The 27162-nt window shown below is 44.6% G+C and overlaps 1 protein-coding gene across 1 annotated transcript in view; it reads left to right on the top strand.

Annotated features, from left to right (window-relative positions):
* LASP1 (LIM and SH3 protein 1) overlaps positions 1-27162 on the top strand; it is a 478327-nt gene that overhangs the window by 56272 nt on the left and 394893 nt on the right. The window contains exon 2 of the mRNA XM_069237475.1: positions 10423-10517. Coding sequence (XP_069093576.1) covers positions 10423-10517 — 95 coding nt within the window. The remainder of the gene's footprint in view (positions 1-10422; positions 10518-27162) is intronic.

Here is a 27162-nt window from a genome sequence, read left to right as displayed (position 1 = left end):
ATTATATACAGAGTCCAAGGGTTCCCCTTGAAGGTTGATAGTGGCAAAATTAGATAATACTAATGCTCTATTTTCTGGTAGTGTGGTCGAGCAGTAGGCTTATCAGAGGGTAGTGTTAAGCATTTGTTGTACACACACAGGCAATAAATGAGGAACACACACTCCGACTTGGTCCAGGCCAATAGTTTTTATATAGAAAAATATATTTTCTTAATTTATTTTAGAACCACAAGATTCAAGATTTGAGTTAAGTACATAAAATGCAAGGTACCTCACACAGGTGAGTATAGAACTTTGATTTAAAACAGTAGTACACACAGTTTTGGTTAAAATGGCAATAAGCAATTTTGAAAGTGGACACAGTGCAAAAATCAACAGTTCCTGGGGGAAGTAAGTTTGGTTAGGTTTCTCGGTAAGTAAAGCACTTACACAGTCAGTCTCCTGGGCATAGGCAGCCCACTGTTGGGGGTTCAAGGCAACCCCAAACCCACAGCACCAGCAACAAAGGGCCGGTCAGGTGCAGAGGTCAAAGGAGGGCCCAAAACACATAGGGGCCTATGAAGAACAAGGGTGCTCTGGTCCTAGTCTGCTTACAGGTAAGTACCTGCGTCCTCTGGGAGCAGACCAGGGGGGTTTGTGGAGCACTAGGGGGGGGGGACACACAAGCCCACAAAACACACCCTCAGCGGCACGGGGCAGCCGGGTGCTGTAGGCAAAGTAGGTGTTGGGTTTGCTATAGAAAGCAATGGAGGGACCCGGGGGTCACTTAGGCGATGCAGGCAGGGCACAGGGGGGCTTCTCGGGCTAGCCACCGACTGGGCTAGGATGAGGGCCGCCTGCTGGTCACTCCTGCTCTGGTAGGTGGTTGCTCTCGGTCCTGGGGGCTGCGGGTGCAGTGCTTGGTCCAGGCGTCGGGTTCCTTTGTTACCAGGCAGTCGCGGTCAGGGGGAACCTCTATATCCTCTGCAGGCGTCGCTGTGGGGGCGCAGGGGAGTTGTCTTAGGGTGTCCACGTCATTAGTCGCCTGGGAGTCCTCTCTGCGATGTTGGTTTCTCCAAACTCAAGCTGGGGGCGTCTGGTGCAGTGTGTGAAGACTCATGCTTCTGGTGGGAAGTGAAGTCTCTTTGAAAGTCGCTTTAAAGTTGCAAAGTTGTTACAGTTTCTGAACACTGCTGCTGTTCTTGGGAGTTTTTTGGTCCTTTAGGTGCAGGGCAGTCCTCTGAGTCCTCAGAGGTTCCTGGTCCCGCAGGATGCGTTGCTGTGGTAGGTTCTTTGAGTCTGGAAACCAGCCGGTAGGGTTGGGGCCAAGTCAGTTGTCGTCTCAGTCGTCTCTGCGGGGCTTTCAGGTGAGCAGTCCTCCTTGTTGTAGGTTGCAGGAATCTGATTTCCTGGGTTCAGGGTCGCCCCTAAATACTCAATTTAGGGTGGTGTTTAGGTCCACCAGCATCTCCACTAGCTAGGATGCCTTTGGGCATTGTAACACGAAGCCTGAGCCTTTGAGGCTCCCTGCTAGGTGTTACAGTTCCTGCAGGGGAAAGGTGTGAAGCACCTCCACCCAGTGCATGCTTTGTTTCTGGCCCTAGACAGTACAAAGGCTCTCACCCCAGGGGGTCAGAAACTCGTCTCAGTGGCAGGCTGGCACAGACCAGTCAGTCCTGCACTGAAGGAATGGGGTAAAATACAGGGGGCATCTCTAAGATGCCCTCTGTGTGCATTTTTTTAATTAATCCAACACTGGCATCGGTGTGGGTTTATTATTCTGAGAAGTTTGATACCAAACTTCCCAGTATTCAGTTTAGCCATTATGGAGCTGTGGAGTTCGTTTTGACAAACTCCCAGACCATATACTTAATATGGTCACACTGCACTTACAATGTCTAAGGATGGACTTAAACACTGTAGGGGTATAGTACTCATGCAGCTATGCCCTCACCTGTGGTATAGTGCACCCTACCTTAGGGCTGTAAGGCCTACTAGAGGGGTGACTTACCTGTGCCACAGGCAGTGTTTTGGGGGCATGGTACCCTGAGGGGGATGCCATGTCGACTTTGCCTTTTACTCCCCACCAACACACACAATCTGCAATGGCAGTGCGCTTGTGTTAGATGAGGGGTCCCTTAGGGTGGCACAACACATAGTCCTTCCCTGGTCAGAGGGCTCTTGGTACCACTAGTACCCTTTACAAGGGACTTATCTGATTGCCAGGGGTGTGCCAATTGTGGAAACAATGGTATATTTTTACTGAAAGAACACTGGTGCTGGGGCGTGGTTAGCAGGGTCCCTGCACACTTCTCAGTCAAGTCAGCATCAATATGAGGCAAAAAGTGGGGGGTAACTGCAACGGGAAGCCATTTTCCTACATGGACATTATGCAAGAGTTTGTAAATGTGAGTATGGTGCATCAAGTTGAAGAACTGAAGTGTGGTTTAAAGCCAAAGTGTATGTCTGAACCTTGTGACACTGGCAGCATTCTTCTGCCCGAATATGTGATAGAGGTTGGTTGTAAGAGTGTGACTGTATTGGCAAATTCAGGTTCACCATGTACACCTACTGGTGACAAAACTTTTGATGCCATATTTGGTGGTGAGAAGATAGGTTTGCTGGGACCTGACCTCAATCCTGGTAGGTATTCTGGAAACAAAATAAATTTAATAGGCTGTAATACATATGAGAATTGCATTTAAGGGTCAAGAAACAGTTTGCAATATTTATGTGAACAAGGCGGGTGATAATGCGTTAGAATGGAAACATCAATGGGATTGGGGATGACCTTAAGCCTGTTAGGATGGTGTAGAGGTTATATGAGAGTGATAACATTGGTCAGAAGATTTCCAGAGTCTTTGGAAACAGATTAGGGCTGTTTGGTAATTTTTCACATAAGATAATTTTTAAGAAGGATGCTAAACTGATGGTGCATGAGGTACAAAAGTTAGTGAATTGAATTTGATAGGTTTAAGGCGGTGTTATTAAATAATTTGATGCATGAGTATAGCTAGCCCTGTAGTTTTGCCTCCAACGCATAGTAGAAAAATATCCATATGTTTCCATCTCTGCAATATCATAAAAAAATCTGGGCTAGCCAGCAACCTTTGCCTGCCGTTGCGGAGGTATTGACAGTATTAGGTGGTGCACATGTATTCAGTGTAATTGATTTGTCCTCAACTTATCACCAAGTAGTGTTACAGGAAGAGTTTAGGCCTTAGACATGTTTTGTTACACCTTTAAGTTTTTTTTATGATGCTGTTTGGACTGCCTCTATAGATGCTTGTTGTCAGAGGGTATTGAGAAAAGTATTGGATAGGGTTGGAAACCTATTCTTAGAGGATGATATTTTGATGTTTCGAAAGAACAGAGAATTATGATGCAACCTTATTGCCAGTTCAATGAAGGCTTTAAGACAGTAGACTCAGTTAAGTGCGAGAAATGTCGTATTTAGGTTATGACATCTCTGGTGAAGGAGTTAGTCCTAAACCTGATCTTGGAAACCAATTGTGAAATCACTTGTTCCTGCAGACAACAAGCAGTTACATTCCTTTTTAGGTCTAGCTGAATATTAATCAAAGCGTCTTAAAGATTTTGCAATATTTAGTTTTGTTGAAGAAGGGTGTGGAATAGAAAGTGGCCTTCTGATTGCCAACAAACTTTAGGTTTGATTGCAGATGGCATAACAAAACTTTGCACATTAGGTCCGTTTGATATTAACAAGAGAACAATACTGGTGGTATTTTGAAAGGGTTTAGAGCAATACTTCACACATTGATGAATGTGGAGAGTCATTGCATTGGCATTGTCCCTTGAAAGGAGCAGAGATTACTCTGGTATTGAAAGGGAAACTTTGGCATCTACCTGGGTTATCTCACACTTAGTGTCTATTTTGGGGCATAGCTTTTGTTGGGAGTGGTCACACCCTGAATTAGGAGATGGATGGATGGAAAGTATACATAATTTTAATTTCACAGTAGAATTCTTCTGGGATCAAACAGTGTATCTTTGGATTGTCTGTCGATTGTTTGTTTCCAGTAGCCAAGAGGAGGAAGCAGTTTCCAATCTTTTGTGGACTAGAGAACATGTAGTGGGTAAGGGTGTTTGAGATAGGGTGTTGAATCTTGAAGTTTTATCCCAAGTGGAATTTTATGGTTCATGGATGGCCTCGTTGTGAAAGTACAATTGGTGCTGTTACACCTTCCTGGATGGTGAGATTTGAACTATGTGTAGAACAAGGTTTATGTATATCCGATTGCTGGATCCCTATAGAGACGATCAGGAGCAGATTGGTGAGTTTGGCTCACAAAGGCCATGTAGACAATAGCTTGCCTGGGGAGAGGTTGGGCTTATTGGTGGCCTAAGACGGACCAAATGGTTGAATGTGTGGTTTGTGATTGCTGATCCTGGGGTCCTAGTGATGAGAGTAAGCGTGTGAGTCACGCTCAGTTGTCCACAGATGAAATGCTGGAGCAGCTGTGGGTAAGGATGGCAGTGGATTTCGTAGGTCCATTTAACTTGTTGCCTTCTGAGAGGTTTAGCATAGAATTGGTGGTTTACACCTCTAGATGGGTGCAAACAAAATGCATTAACCGTATGAAAACACAGTGTGCTTGAATTCTTGAAAGATTAATTTGCAGATTAAGATTTACCCAAGACTTTACAGATAATGGGGTCTAGTTTGTCTCTAGTGAAGTTCGGGGTTTGGTGAGGTTTATCTGTTATTCATTTGAGGACAGATATGTAGGCTCCACAAGATACTAAGCTGAAAGGATGGCACACATTTTAAAGGATTGTGCACAGAGAGCTATGAACTCCAAAACATACTAGAGCATTTTGTGAGAAATAATGTGGGCACTTCGCTCAGCCCTTAACTGGATATCCAAAGTTCATCTATATGTGGCTTTGAAGGGACACATTTCTCTAATGACACGGTGCCCAGTTTGGTTGAAAAACATTTTAGGTGGGAAAATATTTGACTGCTCAGTTCCGGTAGAAACGTTGCAGAATTATAAACACCAAAATACGTGATGGTTGAGTGATGCAAGCAAGGCTAAGAACTTAATCTGAAATGTGCCTGAACTTCTGTGGGTCAGACAACAAGTTTTTTTTCAAGAAATTTCAATCTAGTTTCCTTTGGCCTTTCAAAAACAGGGAGGTGCGCAGTCATGGAGGTTGACGATAGGAACATTTGAAGCATGTTCAGATTGACTAATAAGAATATGTTGGATTCCACTGATACATACGCTTTAGACTCCTCACGGCTAAGGTGTCGGAAGGAAGAGGTGGCACATTCTCATAGAAGTCCCATTTGGATGAAAGGTTACAAGTGAGGGTAGTATGTTCTGTTGTTTCTCTTTTCAGTTGTCTATCTTTCTTTTGTTTTTCTTTAAAAAAAAATAATAAAAAAGTATAGTTTTGCCTAATGAGGTACCTTCCTTTGGTTATCCATGTTTTTTGCTTCACTTCTCTGTTTGTACACTGGGGGATGTGTTGTGACTTAGAATTCCTGGATATCTCAATATTAATTAACTACGTGAGGTAAGAATGTGCAGAGAGCAGCCAGGGAGTGGGAAGATACGCAGCTGACCCACCTGGATCTTGGTATGAGGTTATTTGTCTAATAAACCCCTGCACATATATTCACCTGTAGATTTCTCTTTGTTCTGAAGAAAACCTTTCTTAGGATTTTCAATCTTCAAGAAAAGAGGAATTAGGAGTCTGCTTTTTCCCACCTGTGTAAGAGATAAAGCTTGGGGCTTTTGAGAGTAGACCTGTTTGTGAGCAAAAACATTACTTTGTACAAGACAAGCCCAACTCCATAGATTTCCGTGGCAGGGACCTGTATTAAGGAAAATATCAAAAACATGCCAGCTTTCTTCTGTGGTCACTCCACTAGGATACCAAACCCAAATACTGAGACATTGCTTCGAAGAAAACAACCTTTTAAGGCAAGAACCACATTTTAGGAAAAAGAGTTACCACAAATCAAACTTTAATTCAACAAAAAAGTGATAATTGTCCACTAGACTGTTTGCTTCAGCCAGTAGGAAGTAGGATTTCCAATTAACTCAAACGTAAAATAATTTACAAAATAATTCTTTTACTTTTAAGAAGTCCTTAGGTTTTACTGTACTCTTATATTTGTGGGTAAATTCATTTTGCATTTCTCCATTTTCCCACATCATCGGACTCTTCACAAATTAAAGAAGTCTGACAATTTAATTTTGAGTCGTACTGAATAAGGCAAACAAAATGTATTCTCCTTTTTAAGAACAATTGTCATTTTTCCCCCCTCATGTCCAGTTATGTTGGACCATCATGTGTGGCTGATTCTTCACACATCTTCATTTATTGAACCTGGAGCCTAGGTTGCTGATAACCTAGTGTATGATCGTTTGGGCACTTAGAAGATATCAAACTGTCATGCTTACAGCCAGGAAGTGTTGTGCCTGGAGATATTATAGAAGCCAGTTATTTAGGTTCTAATATTTTGCAGTGATCCAGTCCGTTATCATTATTATCATCGCTGTTACTTTCATCTGTGACATGCTTGCATTCAAAACATTTGGGCCAGAACCTAAAGTCAGTTGCACTGGTGTTTGCGGCTTTCGCTCTCCTGTCTAGATTAGAGATTAATTACAACAAATCTATAGCATTATTATTCAATAAGACAGACCTAGAAGAGACCATTACGTTTGGTGGCACACCAATACAAGTAGCCGACAATACCTCTAAGTACCTCGGAATTCACATATATAGACCCCCAGTTGATTTATTGGAAGGCAATTTGCAGAAGGACATGGCTTCACTCAGGTTGCAGGTCCGGTTCTGGATAACGCTGCCGCTGTCCATTGCGGGTCGGCTTGCACTGGCAAAGATGGTGATGTTACCTCGCATTATGTACTATTTCGTAAACCTGCTGGTAATGGTTCCTACGGCCTAGTTTATAACACTACATTCTATCCCATCAGCCTTATCCGGGGGACAGGCAGACGCTGGATAAGATTAGCAAAGCTACAGATGACTGCGGACCAAGGAGGTTTCAATGCCTACTGTATAGCGGGTCAACTGCCATGGCTAGCATACTGGTTAGCTGGACGCAATTTACATGAAATAGAATTTACGCAATCCATGCTCAACAGAGGTTGACTCAGTTGTCTGCTGTGTCCTAGATTCCGCTCCCCAGAAGGGCTGCCGCTCTTATTAAGAGTGGCCCTACAATACTGGAAGCTTACCCTCAAATACACTACTAACACAATTCCCTGTACCCCGAATATCCCGTTACTTGACTCCCCACGAATGTCGGAATACTGTCACACAGTAGAATACAGGTGTGGATACAAGGAGTGGATACTATTGGGGTGCTGTTCAAGGACAACCTATTACTCACACATACAGACTAAACTCATGAACACAACCTGCCCACCTTATTATTTCTATTATACGCGAATATCCGATGCTGTGTCAGGGATCACTGGGCACCGGATGGAATCAACCCCCCCCCCCCCCATATAATTTCATCTACGCAATGTACATCATGGGACATAGGAGACACTTACTTAATTAGAAGGCTTTATAAGGGCCTCATGGTGCATTTACGGAAACCCCTCACACCTCTGAGAACCAAATGGGTGGGAGGATACAGGTAGAGAACTCTCAAAGAATGGTCCTACATATTGACGTACCCAAAACAAGTATCCTGTAATACTCGATTTAAATTCATACAATACACCATTTTACATAGATCATATCTTACACCACATAGACTGCACATCTTATGCCCAAAGTTATTACAGACATGTCCGAAATGCAAAGCAGGAGAAGCAGAACTACTTCATATGCTATGGACCTGCCCTAGCATCACTCAGTGCTGGCATCACATTGGTACCATACTGGAGAAGGTGACTGGGACGGATGACTGGCAGAGAGCAGAGGCGTGTCTGCTCAGTCTCTTTCCACATACAAAGAAGGGGAAGGTGACGTCACGCTTTGCAGACTTGGCCTTGATACTGGCAAAGCGCCTTTTAACTAGACGCTGGAAAGCAACAACTGCACTCTCGGTGATGTAGTGGAGTACAGAGGTAATGGAGTGGGGCGCGGCAGAGAGGGCAACCCTCCGATGGGAGTAGAACTGAGGTTTACGACAGTGCCCCATAGCATTAGAATGGGATGTGCCCATAGAAGTCTTTAAGAACACCTGCAAAATGACACTAGGAACGGGTAAGGACGTTGCTGTCAACCACATAGTGCTGGGCCTATTATAATTCACAAGTATGGAATAGAGATAGCAGACACAGGACAAGATGGCAAGAAGAGCGTAGTTCCAGAAGATCAGCATAGAAAAGTTACTAGACCAACATCCAACACTGATCCACGTCATAAACACATGACGAAGACCTAACGCTAAACAGTATCACAGCGGTGCCCACCACACACGACTTCGATGCCAAGTTCATGGGGGGAGTGGGAAGAGGAGTGTTAACGGTTATTAGAGGAAATAAGCAGTTATAGAAGTTGTGCTTGTGAATAAATGACTAACCTGTATGGTGGATCGAAAAAGACCGCACAGGTATATGATGGTAAAGTCAAGCAGATACATACAATGACTGTACTTTGCCTTGATAGGGATCCAGTACAGAAGACATGCCTTCCTGTAAAGGTGTAACATGTAAATTGTTATCTCAACTGTGACGAAAAACAATAAAAATGTATTAAAAAAAATCTGTGACATGCTTATCTCCTGTAGGCATCAGTACACAATTGTGTGTCTCACATTAGAAGAGGTCTTTAAGTCCTACAGAGATAACATTGATTTCTCTCAGTGGTACTTGTTGTCCATCCTGTGCTTAAATGTGCCTGCTGGAATCTGCTTTTTGAATAATGAGGCTGTGAGATCCTGGATTCATCCTCCTATACAGTGTCCTGCCTCTTAGTTGAGACTTGAACCAGGTGATGGTTTTGCTCATGTCTAAGATAATCTATGACATAAACCTACTGCCACTAGAATACCGCTTTCTTGGTTAAAGTCACCTTTGCTAGAAGGACTGGCTGTTTTCAAGTCTTTTAACCAAAGAGGCATAGGTAGTCTCCTAAATGGAGAAGGTTGTACTTGAGACATTCTCTGCCATCATTTTGTTGAGGTTAATTGAGTTTCATTTATATCAGGATAATGCCTTCCTGTTTTTTCAGCCAAGACCTTGTGCTTCTTAGATCTTTAGCAGTTTATATGCTCTGAAGTCTTATCAATGCAGGCTAGTCTACAAGGTGTGTTTAAAGAAATTGTTCTCTGGACTGATTTTTCAGATAGTTTTGGACAAGATGGCTTTCTCAGTCACCGTACACTCTTACCAGTAAGTGCTGTGAAATTAGATTGCTAACCGGTTGGTTAGGAAGGAAAGCAGAACGACAGGAAAAAAAATCTGATTTTGTTTCTCTCTCCTTAACACCCACGGTCATTCCCCCAATCAGAGTAGACTGATGTCCATGTAAGAAAGCACATGAAGGAACTGTATCTGGTAGTTGGTGATGCAAAATAAGGGACTAGAGTACTAATGTGGAGTAAACACAAGCACATTGGGGGAGGGGTTTAAACAGTAGTCGAATGTTCTTTTTGAGATGCTTAAAAAAAAAAACAATTGCCCGCACTGGTAATTTTCAACTAGTTGAGGGGTTATAGTTCTGTATTGGGGGAGTTTAAATGTGTCAATGATCTTGGTCAAGTAGCTAGTTTAAGTGCCACCTCAGCTTCACCTTAGTTATTCAGCATGTAAAATGCTTCTAGCACCAGCATTCAGCTTGGTAGGGAGTAGCATGGTAGACCTTGTTCTGCCTCTTTCTGAATTATTAGTTTTTTAGAGGACTTGAGTACTATGTGCAGTATGAATCGAAAGCATACTTTATGGTGGAATTGGAGGTACCCCTCATCCCAGTAATGTTATGTTGGCAGTTATACTGAGGTGAAGTCTCTTTTATGGTAGTAGATTTGAAACCAAGTATATTTTTCATCCATAGAGTTTTAGGACATTCTGTTGAATCCTGTGCAATATTAATATTCTTGGTCAGGTACTGTCTCTACACTTGGTAAAACAGTTAGTTGATTATTAGAGCCTACAAAAACCTTGAATACCTAGAACTTATATTTAGTATAGATGTTACTCAGGGAAATAATATGTGTTTAAATCCTATTACATAATTGATGAAACCGGTTGCTTTTTAAGTTGTGGGTTTCTGCTATAGATAAAAGCACAGTTCATTTTTCAACATCAAAGATTGTTTTTTGAATGTGTATGCTGTGAGCTATCATGGTAGAAGATTACCTTGAAGGTTTTATAGTGACTGATCTGATACCTATTGGCATGTGAATGATGCAAAGCTTTGTGTAGCTGTAATCTACAAAGATGTCTTGTTTCTTAACTTTATTTATTTGCCTCTCTTTAGTTCTGGCACAAAGCATGCTTCCACTGTGAGATATGCAAGATGACCTTGAACATGAAAAACTACAAGGGCTATGACAAGAAACCGTACTGCAACTCGTAAGTGCTTTCTGAGAATCACTGTACTGGGCATTTACTGTTTCTGTCTTTTTAACTAACACGCTCCCATCTCCTTGCTGTCCATTCATGCTTCGACTTACTAGAATGAGATCCGTTTTGATGAGCAAATAGCTTGTCTTTTCCCATGATTATCCTTGTTATTGAAGGACAGTATAGTCATTAAAGGTGTCACAGCAGCCAAGCCTGGGCTCCAGTTCACCCCTAGAATGCACATCACAAACCACCTCAAGAAAGAACACTGGCTCCCACAGCACAAATGTGCTCTCTTAAAATCTACTCACTCACACAAGACACTACAGTCTTGGCCAATCTACCTATACAGCTGCATCAGCCTTCACATTCTGAAACCTCCTGCTAGTTCACATCCCCTTTATCAGCTGCACTTGAGCCAGCTAACTTTCTTATACCTATGTCCTGAAGCCTGGAACAACCGTCCCTGTGCTTATCAGAGCGACTAGCTCTATCCTTGAGATGTGCAGGAATCTCAAAACCTGACTTTTCAACAAGGCTGTAGCCAGGCTCCAGCATGTCTACTTCATGTGCCAGGATATCCACCCAGGTGCTATGCACTCCATACAAAGCCACTTAATAGTCCTTTATCATTCTGCTTGTAGAACTGCATTTACTTTCTTATCTAAAGGCTTTCTGATCCATTTCTTAATTAATTTCTCACAATGTTCCAAGAGCCACCAATTCACATTACGCAAATGCCTCAAGTCATAAGGGGAAAACCTTTCTTAACCCACTGGAATAGTAATCACTGTTTTTGAAGTGAGTGATTTTTCCATATCCTCATCTAAATTCTCTCAACTATCCTCTTAATTTTGAAGATCAAGAACGTATTCATGATAACAGTGTTTTGTTTCCATAGTCCTATCCTATTTCCTCATACATTCTGACACCTTTGGCATCTCACCCAAGGGCACCTCAACTATGTGCAACTAAGGGACACCCTTCTCATATGTCATTAATGAAAACTGTCTCTGAGTTAGCATTAAAACTGACCATATTTTTCTTATTTATTTGCAGTGTTTCATTTTTCTGAAGTTACATTTTTTTTTGGTTTTACTGATCTCCACATCTGATACTGTCCATTGTTCATCCTTTAGTCTTTCTTTTAGAGTTAATACACTCTTTTAATACACTCTTTCCTTGCTATTTGACATCTTGTGTTGTATACATTTTCTTAAGCATATTGCTGACTAAATCCCCTGACGGATCTAAAGCAATATTCTCTGCCTCAGTGGACAGTAGTTCTAATATCACACTAAATGTGTGTCCGTTTTTTATATTCATCACTTTAAAAAAAAAATTCAAAATAAAGGGTGTCACCTTGCCCTACCCTCTTTAACTTTGCTTCGTTGTTTTGCATTGTTGCAATTCAATAATGCATCTTTGGCTTTCCAAAATGGCACCCTAACTGCTGAGGATTTAAAACAAAGCTCCTACAAGTGTACAAAAGTGCTTGTGTGAGCTCGTTCTTTAAATGCCCACCAACTCCTCTTCATAAATGTGGCCTTACAGTTAAAAAAAGATATTGACTTGGGTCACTTGATGTAAAATGTTTCCCATTATGCATACAGTGCAACTAAAAGTGAGTGTGTGTAGGTAAAAAAAAAAAAAGTATGATTGTATCAGGAAATAATTCAAAATGAGTTTACATTTTCTTGTTCTACACCCACCTCTTAAAATTAAACAACCATTTCATCAATAAAATGAATTATCCCCAAATACTCAAACTGCACATAAAAAAAATTAATTCTCAATTTAAGAGACAGAAGATTCTGTGATGTGAACATATATAGGGTTTGTGGTTCTAATTCTGAAATAAGTGTTATGGGAATGCAATCTTTTGTTTTAAGTTGCTGCTGCAGGAGTTCAACATTAAAAGACTTGATGCATAATGCTGTCCCCCAATCTTGGAATATACTAACCACTCACAGGCTTTTTATTTTCATGTGTTTCAGGAGATATTTCATTGCTGGTTGTAGGTCAACATAGAATACATCAGGAAGTGTTCTAATATTTCTGGTTATATTAAAACACAAACCACAAAAGTACATGAGGTGTCTTGGCTGGGAAAGCTAGAGGAGGCAGGACAAACTGGACACTGTAGAATTAATTTGCTTTTTAATACTCATTAAATGTTCATTGTCTGTAAAAACCATCAGCTTGTTTATAATTAGAATATATGTTGACATGTAAGTAGGTTTATATGTAAATGCTAGGAAGAGATTTGGATCACAGGTGAATGCTCCCTAGGAAGTCTTATTACCTTGAAACACATCTCTGCCTCTTTTGAGAATTGCCAAGCAACGTTTTGGGAATGTTCACTGTTGGTCTGCAGCCTAATTCAGTCTGTTAAGTGTAGATCAAGGTTTGTTTCAGTTTTTCTGTAGCAGGGACATAATCAAAATTAATGTCGGAGATATTTAGACAGTGATAATGGGCATGTTTGTACTTTACGTAGTGCGGGAATAAGTGCCGGTATAGTTTTACATTTATTTATGTTTATATTAGTCTTTACGATTTAGGTGCATGTTGGTCAGTACAGTTTTTAGATCTTTAAACAGACTATAGACACAGCATGAGTTCAGATAATGGTACTCAACACAGTAATGGTAACGTACTAGTGGACAGTGTAAATAAGAATTATGATAATTATATTTTTTTATATGTTATATATTTTTAGCAGAAAATTGGTATTTTTAACTGAAGTGTCAGCTACTGAAATGCAGAGCGTATAGGGAGAGAAAAGGAAGAGCAAGAGTAGTAGTGGGTAGATCAACTTGAATGTGGAGTAGTGTCAAGATTAAAATAGATTATTAGTAATTAAATAAGACTCTGCTATGATGTTTTAAATCAGTTGTGATGGTGTCTTCAGTCCCTTTAAATTCAACTCTCCCCAAATGGTCTGGTTTTAAACCTCTCCTGCCACTCTCTAAAATACCTTTAACAAGCATGTACTGTGAAGATCAGTGAGATTTCTTCCATGACGTTGTATGCTGTGATTAATTATCTGCCTGGTATAGTTCACAGCATGCTACGCCATGAATTGGTATCAATCCTGGATTACAGTAATCACAGGCCAGTAGCCTCTTCTATACCATTCCTTCGACAGACACAGTAATTAACTTTTCCTTGCAGGCTTCAGGACACTTAATACATCAGTCTCCCCCTAACGTTCCTAGTATTCTTGATGCTGTTCAGCATTATCTGGTAGAGACTTCTGGTTGCCGATTCCTTACCTTAGAATTTCCCCCAGGCATCAGACTGGATCTGGAGATTTTTCTTCAAGCAATACCCTTGTGCGTCGTTAGGTGGTGTCGGTCGACTCCGCCGGCGTCGTTGGCATCGTAGTCGCTGTGATGATGTCGTAGTACATAGACGCCACCTCAGCGCAGTGACGTCAGTTCTTTTCTTTCTGCACCATGCGCTGATCCGGAGAGAGCTACCCTAGTCATTTGTTGACTGCTTCGACCTTTTTGTTGTGTGTTGGTGAAGTTTTGGTGCGTCAAGATGTCCCCGAAGACCGGATTCAAACCTTGCGAGGACTTGATGTCGGTGACTGATCCGCATCAGGTCTGTTTGTGGTGCTTGGATCGCGACCACGACCCGAAGTTGTTCTCTGAGTGCCGGCCATGCACCAGAAGGCCTTGAGGGAGCAGTTCTTTAAGCTTACTGCAGCCCAGTGCTGGACTCTGCATCGGTCCCGGACTCGTTCAAAAGGGAGCCACCACCACTCGTTGTCCTCGAAGTCTTTGGGTCAAGTTAAGAAGAAATTGAAGAAATCTAGTCATCCTTCGACTTCACCCTGTCGCTCGGCTGTGGCGACGCAAGAAGAGCGTCAACGCTCTAGGCCCCAGTCCTCAGTCCTCAGAGCCTGCTGTTGGGTCTGCTCTGCACCTCCCCGAGTTTCAAGGAGCTGAAGCAACCCCTACCCAACTAAGAGAATTCTAGGACAACATGCACCTCATTTTTGGGTAGTCCGACCCTGCTATGGTGCCTTCAGGCCCAGGGGCTTTGGTTGGAGGGCCTACGGGTTCTGCGCCGGTGGCACCAGACACTGAGGTCCCCTCCGGTTCTGCTCCCGGATACATACTGATGCCGGTCGTACCATTGAGACCTCCCCCGGTGCTGGTTCGACTGTCAACACTCCCGACATCAGTGGTACCCACTATTGGTGTTGACCCAATCCTGATCCCTGACGACTGAGTGGGAACGGCATTGGCCACCACCACCACCGCCTCCTTCTTCAATGGTCTATTCACCCCAGTTTGGATTCTGACCTTTTATTCTTATGGGTATGAATTCGGGGAAGGATTGTAGGGGTCCCTGGACCCTTCTGAATACCAGGATGATCCTAACAAAGACTGAGCACAGGAGTTGGGCGAGGCCAGTGGTCTAGATCCCTCTCCAGATGCTGGCATGCTGTCTCCTTCTACTGTGGCTACAATAAAGGGAGCTACTTATTCCATGGTGGTCAGGGCTGCTGAAGTCCTCGGTCTTGAGCTGCCTACTGTTCAGGTCAGGTTTAATCTCCTGATGGAGGTGCTTCAACCAGTGGCTTTCACCTCTGAGCCTCTTCTTCTTCCATTCAATGAATCCCTCACCGATATTCTTTTGGGTACTTGATCCAGACCCAACACAGAGGCTCCTGTGAACAAGACAATCACGTGCCGCCATTGGCCCGCCCTAAACAACCCTAAATTCCTGTCCCAACACCCCACACCTGAGAGCCCTGTTATCCAGGCATCTTCAACCTCTGGCGCATTCCCTTCCTCACCTCCGGATAGGGAATCAAAGACTGGACCAATTTGGGAAGAGGATGTTTTCTTCCTCGAGTCTGGTGCTATTCAGTGAACACTGCATGCCTTTTGGGCTGTTATACTCACTCTCTGTGGGATACGGTCACACAAGTCTTGCCGCAGATACCGGAGGAGGCCTGTGTTATTGCCTCCCAAGCTGTTACTGATGGGAGAGACGCGTCAAAGTTCACTATCAGATGTGTGCTGGACATGACAGACTCTCTGGGTAGATCAGTTACGATGACAGCCTTGAGGCGCTACACGTGGCAGAGAACATCTGTTTCCTGGGGTTGTCCACCAGACCCTTATGGACATGCCCTTTGATGTCACCAGTCTCTTTGGAAAGCAGGCAGACTCAGCGCTTGAGAGGTTCAAGGACTCCCAGGCTATCGCTCGGTCCCTCGGCCTCTCGGCCTTTCGACTGCCCCTTGCCCCCACCAGTCTGCCTTTCGCCCCTTTCATGGCCACGGAAGGGGCTCCCTGGCGGGTCCCCTTCTCCGCCACCATACCACACATGTGGCTCTGCCCATGCTTGGCTGGGGACACGGAATCCCACGTGGCCGTGGGACAGGGAACCAGAGGTCTGCCCAGTCTACCCTTGCCCCTGCTGCAGCCTCCAAATCCTCCTAGTCCGTCCTCACACTCTGGACCAGTTAGCAGCAGGATTTGCAGTCACCTGCCCCTCTGGTAATCCCTCACTACGGACAGGTGGGTTTTGCAGATCGTTCGGAGGGGCTACTTCCTCCCCTTAGAGACTGCCCCACCAGCCATGCCTTAATCATGCAGCCGTATTCCAGAGGATCATTTGGCATTTCTCTGCCAGGAAGTCGCGGCATTTTGAGGATCCCAGCGCCAGAAGTAGGTTGTGGTTGTTATTCCTGCTACTTTCTGGTGCCCAAAAAAGACAAGGGCCTATGCCCTATCCTAGACCTTTGGCCCTCAATCTCCATCAAGAAGGATAAATTCAGAGTGCTCACCCTGGCTCAGGTCCTCTCTGCCTTGGATCCAGGAGACTGGATGTTAACGTTGGATTTGCATGACGCTTATTTCCATATCCCTGTCTTGCCTACCACAGATGTTACCTACGATTCGTGGTAGGTCATGAGCACTTTGAATTTACCGTACTCCCCTTTGGCCTTACCAGCGCCCCTCTGGTGTTCACGAAAGTGATGGCGGTGGTTGCAGCTCATCTGTGCAGGTTGGGGGTTTCAATCTTCCCCTAGCTTGATGACTGGCTGTTGAAGGCAGACTCGCCCCAGAATGTCCTCTCCCTCCTTCAGACTACAGCGGACCTCCTGCATACGCTGCGATTCACTATAAACATGCAGAAGTCACACCTGACTTCCTCTCAGACGCTCCCGTTCATCGAGGCTGTTTTGAACACAGTGCAGTTTCGGGCCCTTCCTCCCGAAAAGCGAGCCCAGGATATTCAAGCTATGGTATCGCTCTTTCAGCCTCTAACTTGGGTTTAGGTGAGAATGACTCGGGCTGCTGGGCCTCATGGCCTCCTGCATCCTGCTTAGTGACACATGCCAGATCGCATATGCGGGCTCTGCAATGGGACTTGAATTTCCAGTGGGTGCAGCATCAGGGAAATCTCTCCAACATGGCCCAGATCTCGGAAGGGACTGCGAAAGACCTGCTGTGGTTGCTTTCGAATCTGCATTGAGTCAACAGCAGATCCCTCTCCCTTTCCCAAACAGATCTATCCATAGTGACAGACGCGTCACTTTGGGATGGGGCGGCCACATGGGAGAGGCGGAGATCAGAGGCCTCTGGACTCCCTATCTATCAATCTTTTGGAGCGCCGGGCGATCAGGCTTGCATTGAAAGCATTTCTTTCCTCTCTCAAAGAGAAAGTAGTGCAAATGTTCACGGACATTACTGCCATATAGTACTGCAACAAACTGGGTGGAGTAGGGTCCTGGGCCCTATGTCAGAAGGCCCTGCGCCTCTGTACATGGCTGGCACATCAGGACATCACCCTGGTGGTTCTGCATTTGGGAGGCTCTCTGAATCCCAGAGCAGATGAACTCAGCTGTCTATGCATAGCCGATCACAAATGGCATCTCCATCCGGAGGTGGCGCAAAGTCTCTTCCAGCAGTGGTGAGAGCTTTGGTTAGATCTGTTCACCTCTGCAGAGAACGTGCAATGTCAGCTATTTTGCACATTGGCGATTCCGAGGCGGCACTCGCTCTGCAACGCTTTTTGTTTCGAGTGGAACTCCAGCCTCCTTTGTGCCTTCCCACCCATACCACTTCTATACAGAGTTCTCAAGAAGATAAAGAACGACCGGGCCCAATGAATCTTGGTGGCTGTGACTGGGCACGGCGAGTATGGTATCCAGAGTTACTGAGCATGGTCACCGATCCTCCATTCAAACTGCCCCATCAGGAGGATCCTCGGTTGCCACAACAGGGGACGGTTCTCCACGCGAACCTGTCCAATCTCCGCCTTCATCCGTGGAGATTGAGTGACGGTAGTTGATGGCTTTTGACCTGCGACCGAAAGTATGTGATGTAACCTTGGCAGGCGTCCCTCCACCAAAACGGGTATATGCCTGTCGTTGGCATAAATTTGTGGCATGTTCTACCAATAAATCTGTAGATCCCCCTTTCTGCTCCTCTTTCTGATGTTCTTTTGTTCATTCTTTCTTTGGCCCAGCAGGGCTCTGCTTTGGACACCCTTAAAGGCTATTTATCGGCTATCTTAGCCTTTCTTAGGTTACCTGATCAGCCTTCACTCTTTAAGTCTCCTATTGTTAGTAGCTTCCTTACGGTCTCGCCCATTTATTTCCTCCACTCTGTTTATTATGCCTCAGTTGGACCTCAATCTTGTCCTTACTTAATGTGTGCTCTCTTTCAGCCGTTGCACAATTGTCCTTTAAGGTTCCTTACTTTCAAAACTGTTTTTTTGTTGCCATCACTTCTGCTTGCAGAGTGAGTGAGCTTCAGGCTCTATCTTCTAAGCCCCCATTTTTGTCTGCACCCTGACAAACTGGTGTTACGCACTAGGGCCCCATTCCTTCCCACAAGTTGTTACACCTTTTCATGTAGGACAGTCCGTCTCTTAGCCTACTTTTTATGCACCTCCACATCCTTCTCATGAGGCGCAGAGACTCCACCGCCTGGATCCAAAAAGAGCGTTGATGTTCTATCTCAATCGTACTAAAGATTTCCGGGTGGCCGATCAACTCTTTCTTGGATGTGTGGGTGCGAAGAAAGGGAAGGCGATGCAAAAAACATACCACCTCACGCTGGGTACTTCTTTGCATCAAAATGTGTTAGCCTTGGCAAAGAAGCAACTCCCGAGGCACTGCGTGCTTATTTCACCAGAGCAACTGCTGCTTCCACTGCATTTGTACGCGGAGCTCCTGTCCTGGATATCTGCCAAGCAGCAACATGGCCATCCCTGCACACGTTTGCTAAACATTACTGCCTGGACAATCTGGTCCGTTGGGACGACTACTTCGGTTGTTTAGTCCTGCAGGACTTTCTAGTATGATCTTGGTTCACAGCCCACCTCCGAAGAAGGCATTTCTTGGGTATCTATTCTAAGGTAAGGAATCTGCAACTAGAAGTCTCTATCAGATGTACAAGTTACTTACCTTCGGTAAAGATATATCTGGTAAAGACATATTCTAGTTGCAGATCCCTAACCGTCCCACCCATCCTCCCTGCTTGCAAAATGAGTTCTACGGACAGGACTTCTCCATTCAAGGCCTTAGCTCTGGTGCACCAATTTCAGTGTTCTTCGCGGCTCTGTGCTTTGGTGCGGAAAGTCGTGAAAAACTGATGTCACAACGCAGAGGCGGCGTCTGTGTATTACTCCCGACGTCATCACGGCGACTACAACGCCAGTGACGCCCACGGAGTCGACCGATGCCACCTACCGACGTGCAAGGTGTAGGAAAGTAGCTCCTTTCTAGCGTGCATGCACCCAGTTTCACTACAAGTCACTGCACCAGTTCACCCCTATAGTAGGCCCTCTCATACAAGAGGGCAGGGTGCAGGTACCTGTGTGTGAGAGCACCCCCGCACTAGCAGAGGTGCCCCCATGATTGCCAGCTCCGTTTAACTGGACCTCACGAGTGCGGGGACAGCATTTTCTGCACTACATCACTACCTATGTCCAGCTACATAATGGTAACTCGGAACCTGGGCATGTTTGGTAACAAACATGTCGAAGCATATCCAAATACTGTTGCAAGTATTGGAAGTATGATCCCATGCACTGTGGGGGGCTCCTTAGAGGACCCCCAGCATTGCTACCACCAGTCTTACAGGGTTTTCACATGCAGCCCAGCTGCTGCCACCCCTCAGACAGGTTTCTGCCTGCCTGCTGCTTGGGAAACTCAATTCCAGGAAAGCAAAACAAAGGATTTCCTTTGGGTGAGGGGTGTTACACCCTCTTCCTTTGGAAATATGTGTGACTACCCCCTCCCCAAGCTACTGGCTTTGTTTTGAAGGGCACATTTGGTGCCCTCTGTGCATAAAACAGCTCTGGCTTGAAACTGGACAATGGAAAGGGGATTGACCACTCCCCTGTCCATCACCACCCTAGGGTTGGTGCTCAGAGCTCCTCCAGAAGGTCTGTGGGTTCTGCCATCTTGGTTCCAAGGTTGGCAGGGAACTCTGGGAGCATCTGAGTGGCCAGGCCAGGCAGGTGACTACAGAGGCACCCTCTGATAAGTAGTTACCTGGTTTGGTGACCAGGTAAGTAAATAGCCCTCTTTGGGCTATCTAGGGTCTTCCTCTGGGTGTCCACCAATTCGGCTTGCAAGATTCCAGCAAGGCTCCTTTGCAACTTTTACTTCGACTTCTGGCCTTCGGAACAGTGACTGGACCCTCCAGGAACCAACAAGCTGCAGTTCGATGAGGAAAACTCTTCTGCAACATTGTATCCAGAGTTCCTGCCAGCTTTGCACCAGTTTCCTTGCTCTGCATACTCAGAAGACTGCAATTCTTCATCCTGCACAAGAAGAAGAAGGAATCTCCCTTGGAGTGGAGTCACTTCCCTGCTACCGCAGGCACCTACGACCGGCTGCATGGATCCCCTCTCCTGCTGAGCTGTGTGGATCCTGCATCACTGATGGCGGTCCGGAGTAGTCCGAGGGCAGAGAGCAGCCAAAGGGGTTGCAGGTGGGGGTAAGCAACACGGATGGCGTGGTTGGGGTGAAGCAGATGACATCGCAAGCTGGGGCACTGGAGAAAGAAAATGGGCAAAAGAGAAATGTAAAGCGGTGGGGGAAAAAGCACATTAGTGAGAATGCAGTGTGCTACACTACATGAGGATTAGCACATTGTAGTGGGAAAGGAGAAGCACACAGGCAACAGAGTAGCACGGAGTGCAGAGGGAGAGGAGTATACAAGAGAGCTAGCTTGAAAATACTTGCACTCCCATGCAGTGCTCAGCTCAAAACAAAAACGTAGTGCTTTAAAAGCAAACAGTGTAAGCATAGAAACTAGCCAATCAAAAAAGATGGTTAAGAAGCTTTGTCCCATGGGTGGGACTGACGCAATATTGACTGGCTGGGATATGAATAAGAAGCAGGCGAATGAGTGACTGGTAAGCCAGCAATGGTAAGCAGTGGGGGTGCTCCAAGCCCTGTATGTTCTTGTCAAACGCTCAGTGCTGCTCAACAGCCAACACATGCACTGTCTGGTAGGCAAGAACTAAAGTTGTTCTTGGTTGTTGTAACAGTACTAAATTTAATCATATCACCCTGTATTGACATTCAACTTTAGGCTGAAGACTTCCCTTCTTAAACATCCTTCTGTGCAACACTGCCTCAGATGTCATGATACTGATGTATCCAAATACATAAGCATACAGAGTTCTGCTGACTGGCACATTCAGTGTATGCTCTTAGTCCCTAACATCAAAGCAACCTACAGTACCCTTTTGCTGACAGTGTTACAGTGTTGGTTTATTTGTAAGATTGTTTCAGGCCTTCATTTTAATATTGTTAGTTCTGTAAGTGCAAACAAGCCCAGGCCCCCAAAGGGTGTCAAAGAATCTAAGATTTGTGTAATCATTATCACCACCTGCTCCGTATGGGGCCACAGACCCTGCAGGGCGGCCTGGGTTACTGGGGCGAAGCATCCCACAGAAAATATCTCCCAAACACGAAAAGCCCAGGCACCAGTCCATGTTAAAATCCAAGCATTTAATAGCATTTCTGAGCAGCAAGACCAAAAATCCTGACGCGTTTCGGCAACAGCATGCTTTGTTCACAGGTAAATAAGAGCAGGTGTGAGTGAGCCAGTGCTTTTTAAATACAGTCATGTGACTTCAATAACCAAACTCCAACTCCCATAATGCACAGTTCCATATAAATAACTTCCTGAGCTGGGGTTGTGACGAAGGGTAATATATTTTAAACACCCCCCCCCCCCCGCCCAAAAAAAACAAACCCAAAAACAGCCATGCCCTGCCACAGATGTGGATTGTGTGCAGCAAGGTACTGTCTTTTTTCTATGTTGCCTCTTGGTACAGTTTTTCCAGCTACCTTTCAGTGCAAAGCAGTGTTTGCTTAAAATGATTAAATCTTACTTTTTATGTATTGTGTATGTATGTATACATATAGCTATATATATGTACATATACATACAAAGTCTAATTTACACGTTTTGAACGTGTATGTCCTTATATGTCTGTGTGTGTATATATATATATATATATATATATATATATATATATATATATATATATATAATATGATATAATGTGTGTCTCAAATTTGTAGGTGGAATACCAGTTTGATCTGTGGCCTAGTGGATGCCCCCTCCATTTCCCCCCACCCCTTCAAGAATTCACTTGCAGACACTATTATCTAACTCCCACTGTGGGGATTTCTTACTTAAGACTGCAGGACCTTTCCACATCATTCTCTACTTCTTATCTGGGACGAATTAACTCATTAGAAATTCTTGTCACAGTTTAGCATTTGCTGTATCAATCTTAGCTATCAGTCTTTTGTGTAGAATATATTTACACTTGTTCATATGTGTGACTCTTGCTTTATCTAGTTCACTGTTGATCCTTCTCGACAAAGACCCCTTTGTGAACTTCACTGCTTTTTCTATTTTATTTATTTTTGTGGTTTTATATAGCGAGGGCTTGGCCTGTGGGCATCAGAGCACTTTACAAGGGGATGAAAACAATCACATTGTGACTAGCATAAACAACCTCCGATAGATTAGAGCGTTAATTGAAGAGAGGTTGAGGACCATAGGAATTAAAGCAAGAGTGTATCAAAGAGAAGACTGTCAACATCTTTTAGGACTGAGCCTGCATGAGCAGCTCTCTCGCTTGCGAGAAACTTTTGTGTACAGTAAGGGGCTTGCAGACCACCCATTGTTTATCATCTGCTGACATCAGTCACTCTTCTTTCCAGCCTTCTAATTGGCCAGTGTGTGCCTTTGCATCACTTCATTTTTATTCTCTGGGGCATGTGCCATGCAAAGATTGATTTTGCCGGATTAATCTCAGTCCACTGATGGCACTCTTTGAGGTGCTATGTTTAGGGTCGCGCCTGCTTGGAGCTTGCCCATTGCTTACCATTTGTGCGCTTCACCGTCACTCTTCTTTGAAGCATTCCTAATTGGCTAGTCCAGCTGAAACAACACTTCAGATGCTTGCTGTGGAGCGCACACCAAGCACAGATTGATTCAACTTGATCAGTGCACGTCCGCTGCTCCCGACGTGATTAAGGTACTATTTCTTCCCCCTCCCTCTCTGAATGCTCCCTCAATAGCTGTTTTTTTCCTTGTTTACTCGGCCTATCTGCTCTTTCCTGTCTTCTCAGTTTTCTCTTTCCCCATGTGTTCACTGTGTTTGGCCTGTACAGCCCCGCTTCAGAGTCTGCACCATAATGTTCAGATTATCGTCTGGATGTTTAGTTTACTGCCATTACATACTTTTATCAGTGACGTTATCTGGTGGGTAAACGCTTTTGTTTTATTACATGCCCAGCAATGCACATCTTCCAAAGATCAGGCACATATACCATCCCATCTGAACCTGCGTGAAAAACATACTTCATCATACCACGTGTGCCTGTTATGCTGCTCTTCCAGTTTGCACATTTTTATAACCCTCACTCTGTATATACCGCTCAAATGTAGTACCTGTTCCTGCCTTTGCAGATATCTCCCTGCACATGTGTGCTCACACGCTTCTCTGGGTGCTTATATTTTTTTAAATAATTTTTCAGTGAGCTTGTCTTGCTATGTTTGTATTTGATGTCCCGTATGGGTGCCGCCTTTTCCTTGTGAACATTTATCACAGTTTGCGTTTTTCAATCCCGGCACAGCTTGTCTATGTATCTCCACATAGATAAAAATTGATAGTCGATAAGCAGATACAATATTTAATTAAAACACATATGGGTCTAGGTATGTTTGGATATACCGTTCCCATCTTTCTTAGCACTGGGATTGTTATGACAAACAGCAGAATACGAAAGGTGGGTTTAACCCCTTCACTGCCAGGCCTTTCCCCCCCTACTGTGCCGAGCCTTTTTTTAGCTATTTGGGGTAGTTTGCCCTTAGGCACTATTAACTTTTTGTCCACATAAGCTATCCATGCCACATTTGCATACTTTTCTTCCCAACATCCTAGGGATTCTAGAGGTACCCAGAGTTTGTGGGTGCCCCTGGAGGAGACCAAGAAATTAGTCAAAACACAGTTACAATTTCATTTAAAAAAAAAAAAAAAAGGGAAAAGGACAATGAAAAAAGCTTGTGTTTTCCCCCCGACAATGGCATCAACAAAGATTTTGCGTGCTGAAATCACAGTCTTCCCAGCTTTCAGGAATATACAGACTTGAATCAGAAAACCACATTTTTCCACACAATTTTGGCTTTTTACTGGGACATATCCCATTTTTACTAAAAAAAATTGTGCTTTCAGCCTCCTTCCAGTTAGTGACAGAAATGGGCGTGAAACCAATGCTGGATCCCGGAGAGCTAGACATTTCTGAAAAGTAGACAAAATTCTGATTTCAGCAAGTGGTCATCAGCCATGGCAGATTTTTGAAAGCAATATACAGTTGTTTCTGCTGGACCATTCTGGTTGCAGGGATATATAGGGCTTGCAGGTTCATCAAGAACCCCAGGTACCCAGAGCCAATAAAGGAGCTGCACCTTTTATTGTATACCGGGTATACAACAATTCATTTGGTGAAATATAAAGAATGAAAAATAGGTATCAAGGAAACCTTTGTATTTCCAAAATGGAAACAAGATAAGGTGTTGAAGCATTGGCTATTTGCACATCTCTGAATTCTGGGGTCTCCATGCTAGCATGTGAATTACAGGGCATTTCTCAAATAGACGTCTTTTTTACATACTGTCTTACATTTGCAAGGAAAAAATTTCGAGAAAGACAAGGGGCAATAACACTTGTTCTTCTATTCTGTGTTCCCCCAAGTCTCCCGATTAAAAATGGTACCTCACTTGTGTGGGTAGGCCTAATGCCCGAGGCAGGGAACGCAACATGGACACACATCACATTATTACCATTAAATCTGACTTGTTTTTTGGAAAGTGCCTAGCTGTGGATTTTGGCCTCTAGCTCAGCTGGCACCTACGGAAACCTACCAAACCTGTGCATCTTTTTAAAGTAGACACCTAGGAGAATCCAGGATGGGGTGACTTTTAGGGCTCTCACAAGGTTCTGTTCCCCAGAATGCTTTGCAAACTTCAAAATCTGGCAACAAAACACTTTTTCCTCACATTACAGTGATAGAACGTTCTGGAATCTGAGAGGAGCCACAGATTTCCTCCCACCCAGCATTCCCGAGTGGTTGAATAGAAATAGGCTGATCTTTTCTGGGGGGGGAGAATAGGAGGGGGTGTAGAAATGGCCTAAAATAAATTTGCCCTCTGGGGGAGTGACCCTTGCCTACGGGGTCGTTTACCAAAGGTAATAAAAATAAAAAAATCACTGGTGCTTTCAGTCCCAACATGACCCCTCTCCCCCTTCCCATCCCCGGGGAGCGACCCTTGCCCAAGGGGTTTTTCTGCTTCATTGTTAATATTAAACAAAAAAAAGAAATCCCTGTTGTCTAGTGAGCATTTCTGCAGCCCTACCGCTTTATGATGGGTGGCATAATACATGCTGCAGCCCATGGGGGACCAGTGGTATACAAATGCCCTGGGTACCTAAGTACCGTATACTAGGGGCTTACAAGGGTACACCAGTATGCCAATTGTGGGCTGTAAAGGTAACCAAATTTAGAGGAGAGAGCACAATCACTGGGTTCCTGGTTAGCAGGATCCCAGTGAAAATAGTCTAAGTACACTGACAACAGACAAAAAGTGGGGGTAACCCCGACAAAAAGGACTTTACTACACTCATCCACCTCTTGTCCTTCCCAGCAGGTCAGCCAGTAAACTGTGATTGACCCAGAACAGTGCGCGTTGGGTTACACAATAGTAGATGAGGCCATAAACTTGGTGAGAACAGCTGACAAGGGAGTAGAGATAGCAGTCATTCATAGAATCGTCGTTTTGGCTGCTGCCTGTGGACCTTGACAGCTATTGCCTGTTGGGCTACCAGTTTAAATGTCCGACATGCTTTGATAAAGCTACGCCCCTGGTTTGGTCCATATCTTGCTCTTCTTTTGAGCATTTTAGCACTTTCCTGAAGTGGAAGTTACACAGGCAACACCCAGGTAGGGGTAAATGTCACTACCTGGATGGCTTCATAATTGTGAGAAGGCCAAGGTCAGGTGAGTGCAGCACTATGTTGGCAGCCTTCAAACAGCCAGTGATTTGGGGTTCACATTGGCTGCAGACAGAACGATGGGCCTGGCCATGAAGCTAGTGGTCCTGGGCCTAAAGTTGGACTCCATCACAAGCTCTTTCACAGAGGAGAACGTAGGGTCATTCAAAAGAGGCATAGGAGCCATGATGGGAAATAAAAAGCAGCCCTGCGTGAGATTCGAGAGCTAGTTTGGAAACTCAACTAAGTGGAAAAAGTGATACTGGCAGGTCGAGTCTTCTCCAGGTGTCTCAGCCAACTCACCACAGGCCTCAAACAGGAGCGCCCCCATGTCCGGTTGGCTGCGGGGTTGAACCGGGTCTTGGCTATGTGGAAGTTCTTTTTGGAAAACTTTAATGGTATTCTGAAATGGGGAAGGCTGGGTATCAGTTAAACAAATAGCACTGTTCAGACGTGGTTGGCAGCCAAGAGTTCGGAGCGCTCCTCTGGAGGTCATGGTGCGCAAAGGAATGGCCACAGCAATGGACAGAAGCTGGACTGACCAAGAACATACCTTTTTCAGGGCTGTTTCCCATAGTGGTGACCCTAACCATTTGGAAGGACTGGCTGCGGGACATAAAAATAACGTTGTGTTCAGACAGTAAAGGGGTGGTACATGCGATCAACAGTGGAAAAGCCAGGTGCCCCAAGGTGTTGGGGCTGAAGGAATCTATGTTCAGAAGACAGCTGTAGCACCACTTGTAGATCAGGCCCAACACGTGCAAAGGTTGCACAGCTCTTTAGCGGATGCTCTCTCGACTCCAGATAGACAGGTTCTGGGTGCTAGCCCCAAAAGCTGATAGATGACACCCTTTTTGGAAGAATTGTGGAAGCTGGCTAACCAGACCTGTCATACTTCCTTGAACATGTTTTGGCACTTAAGTCCATGAGGTGTTACTGGAGGAATGCTCAAGGGCTACAATCGTTTGAGGCCATTGGTGCGACCAGCAAAGCCATCGAGAAATTAGTAAAATGGGCTTTTGAGGCTCATAAGAAGGTATGGACACAAGCCCACCTATCCACAGTGGCGCATTTCACAAAGTTG

Source organism: Pleurodeles waltl, chromosome 6, assembly GCF_031143425.1.
Source record: "Pleurodeles waltl isolate 20211129_DDA chromosome 6, aPleWal1.hap1.20221129, whole genome shotgun sequence".
Taxonomy (NCBI): Eukaryota; Metazoa; Chordata; class Amphibia; order Caudata; family Salamandridae; genus Pleurodeles; species Pleurodeles waltl.
The sequence above is the reverse complement of the archived record's forward strand: the minus strand, read 5'-3'. Positions and strand labels throughout refer to the sequence as shown.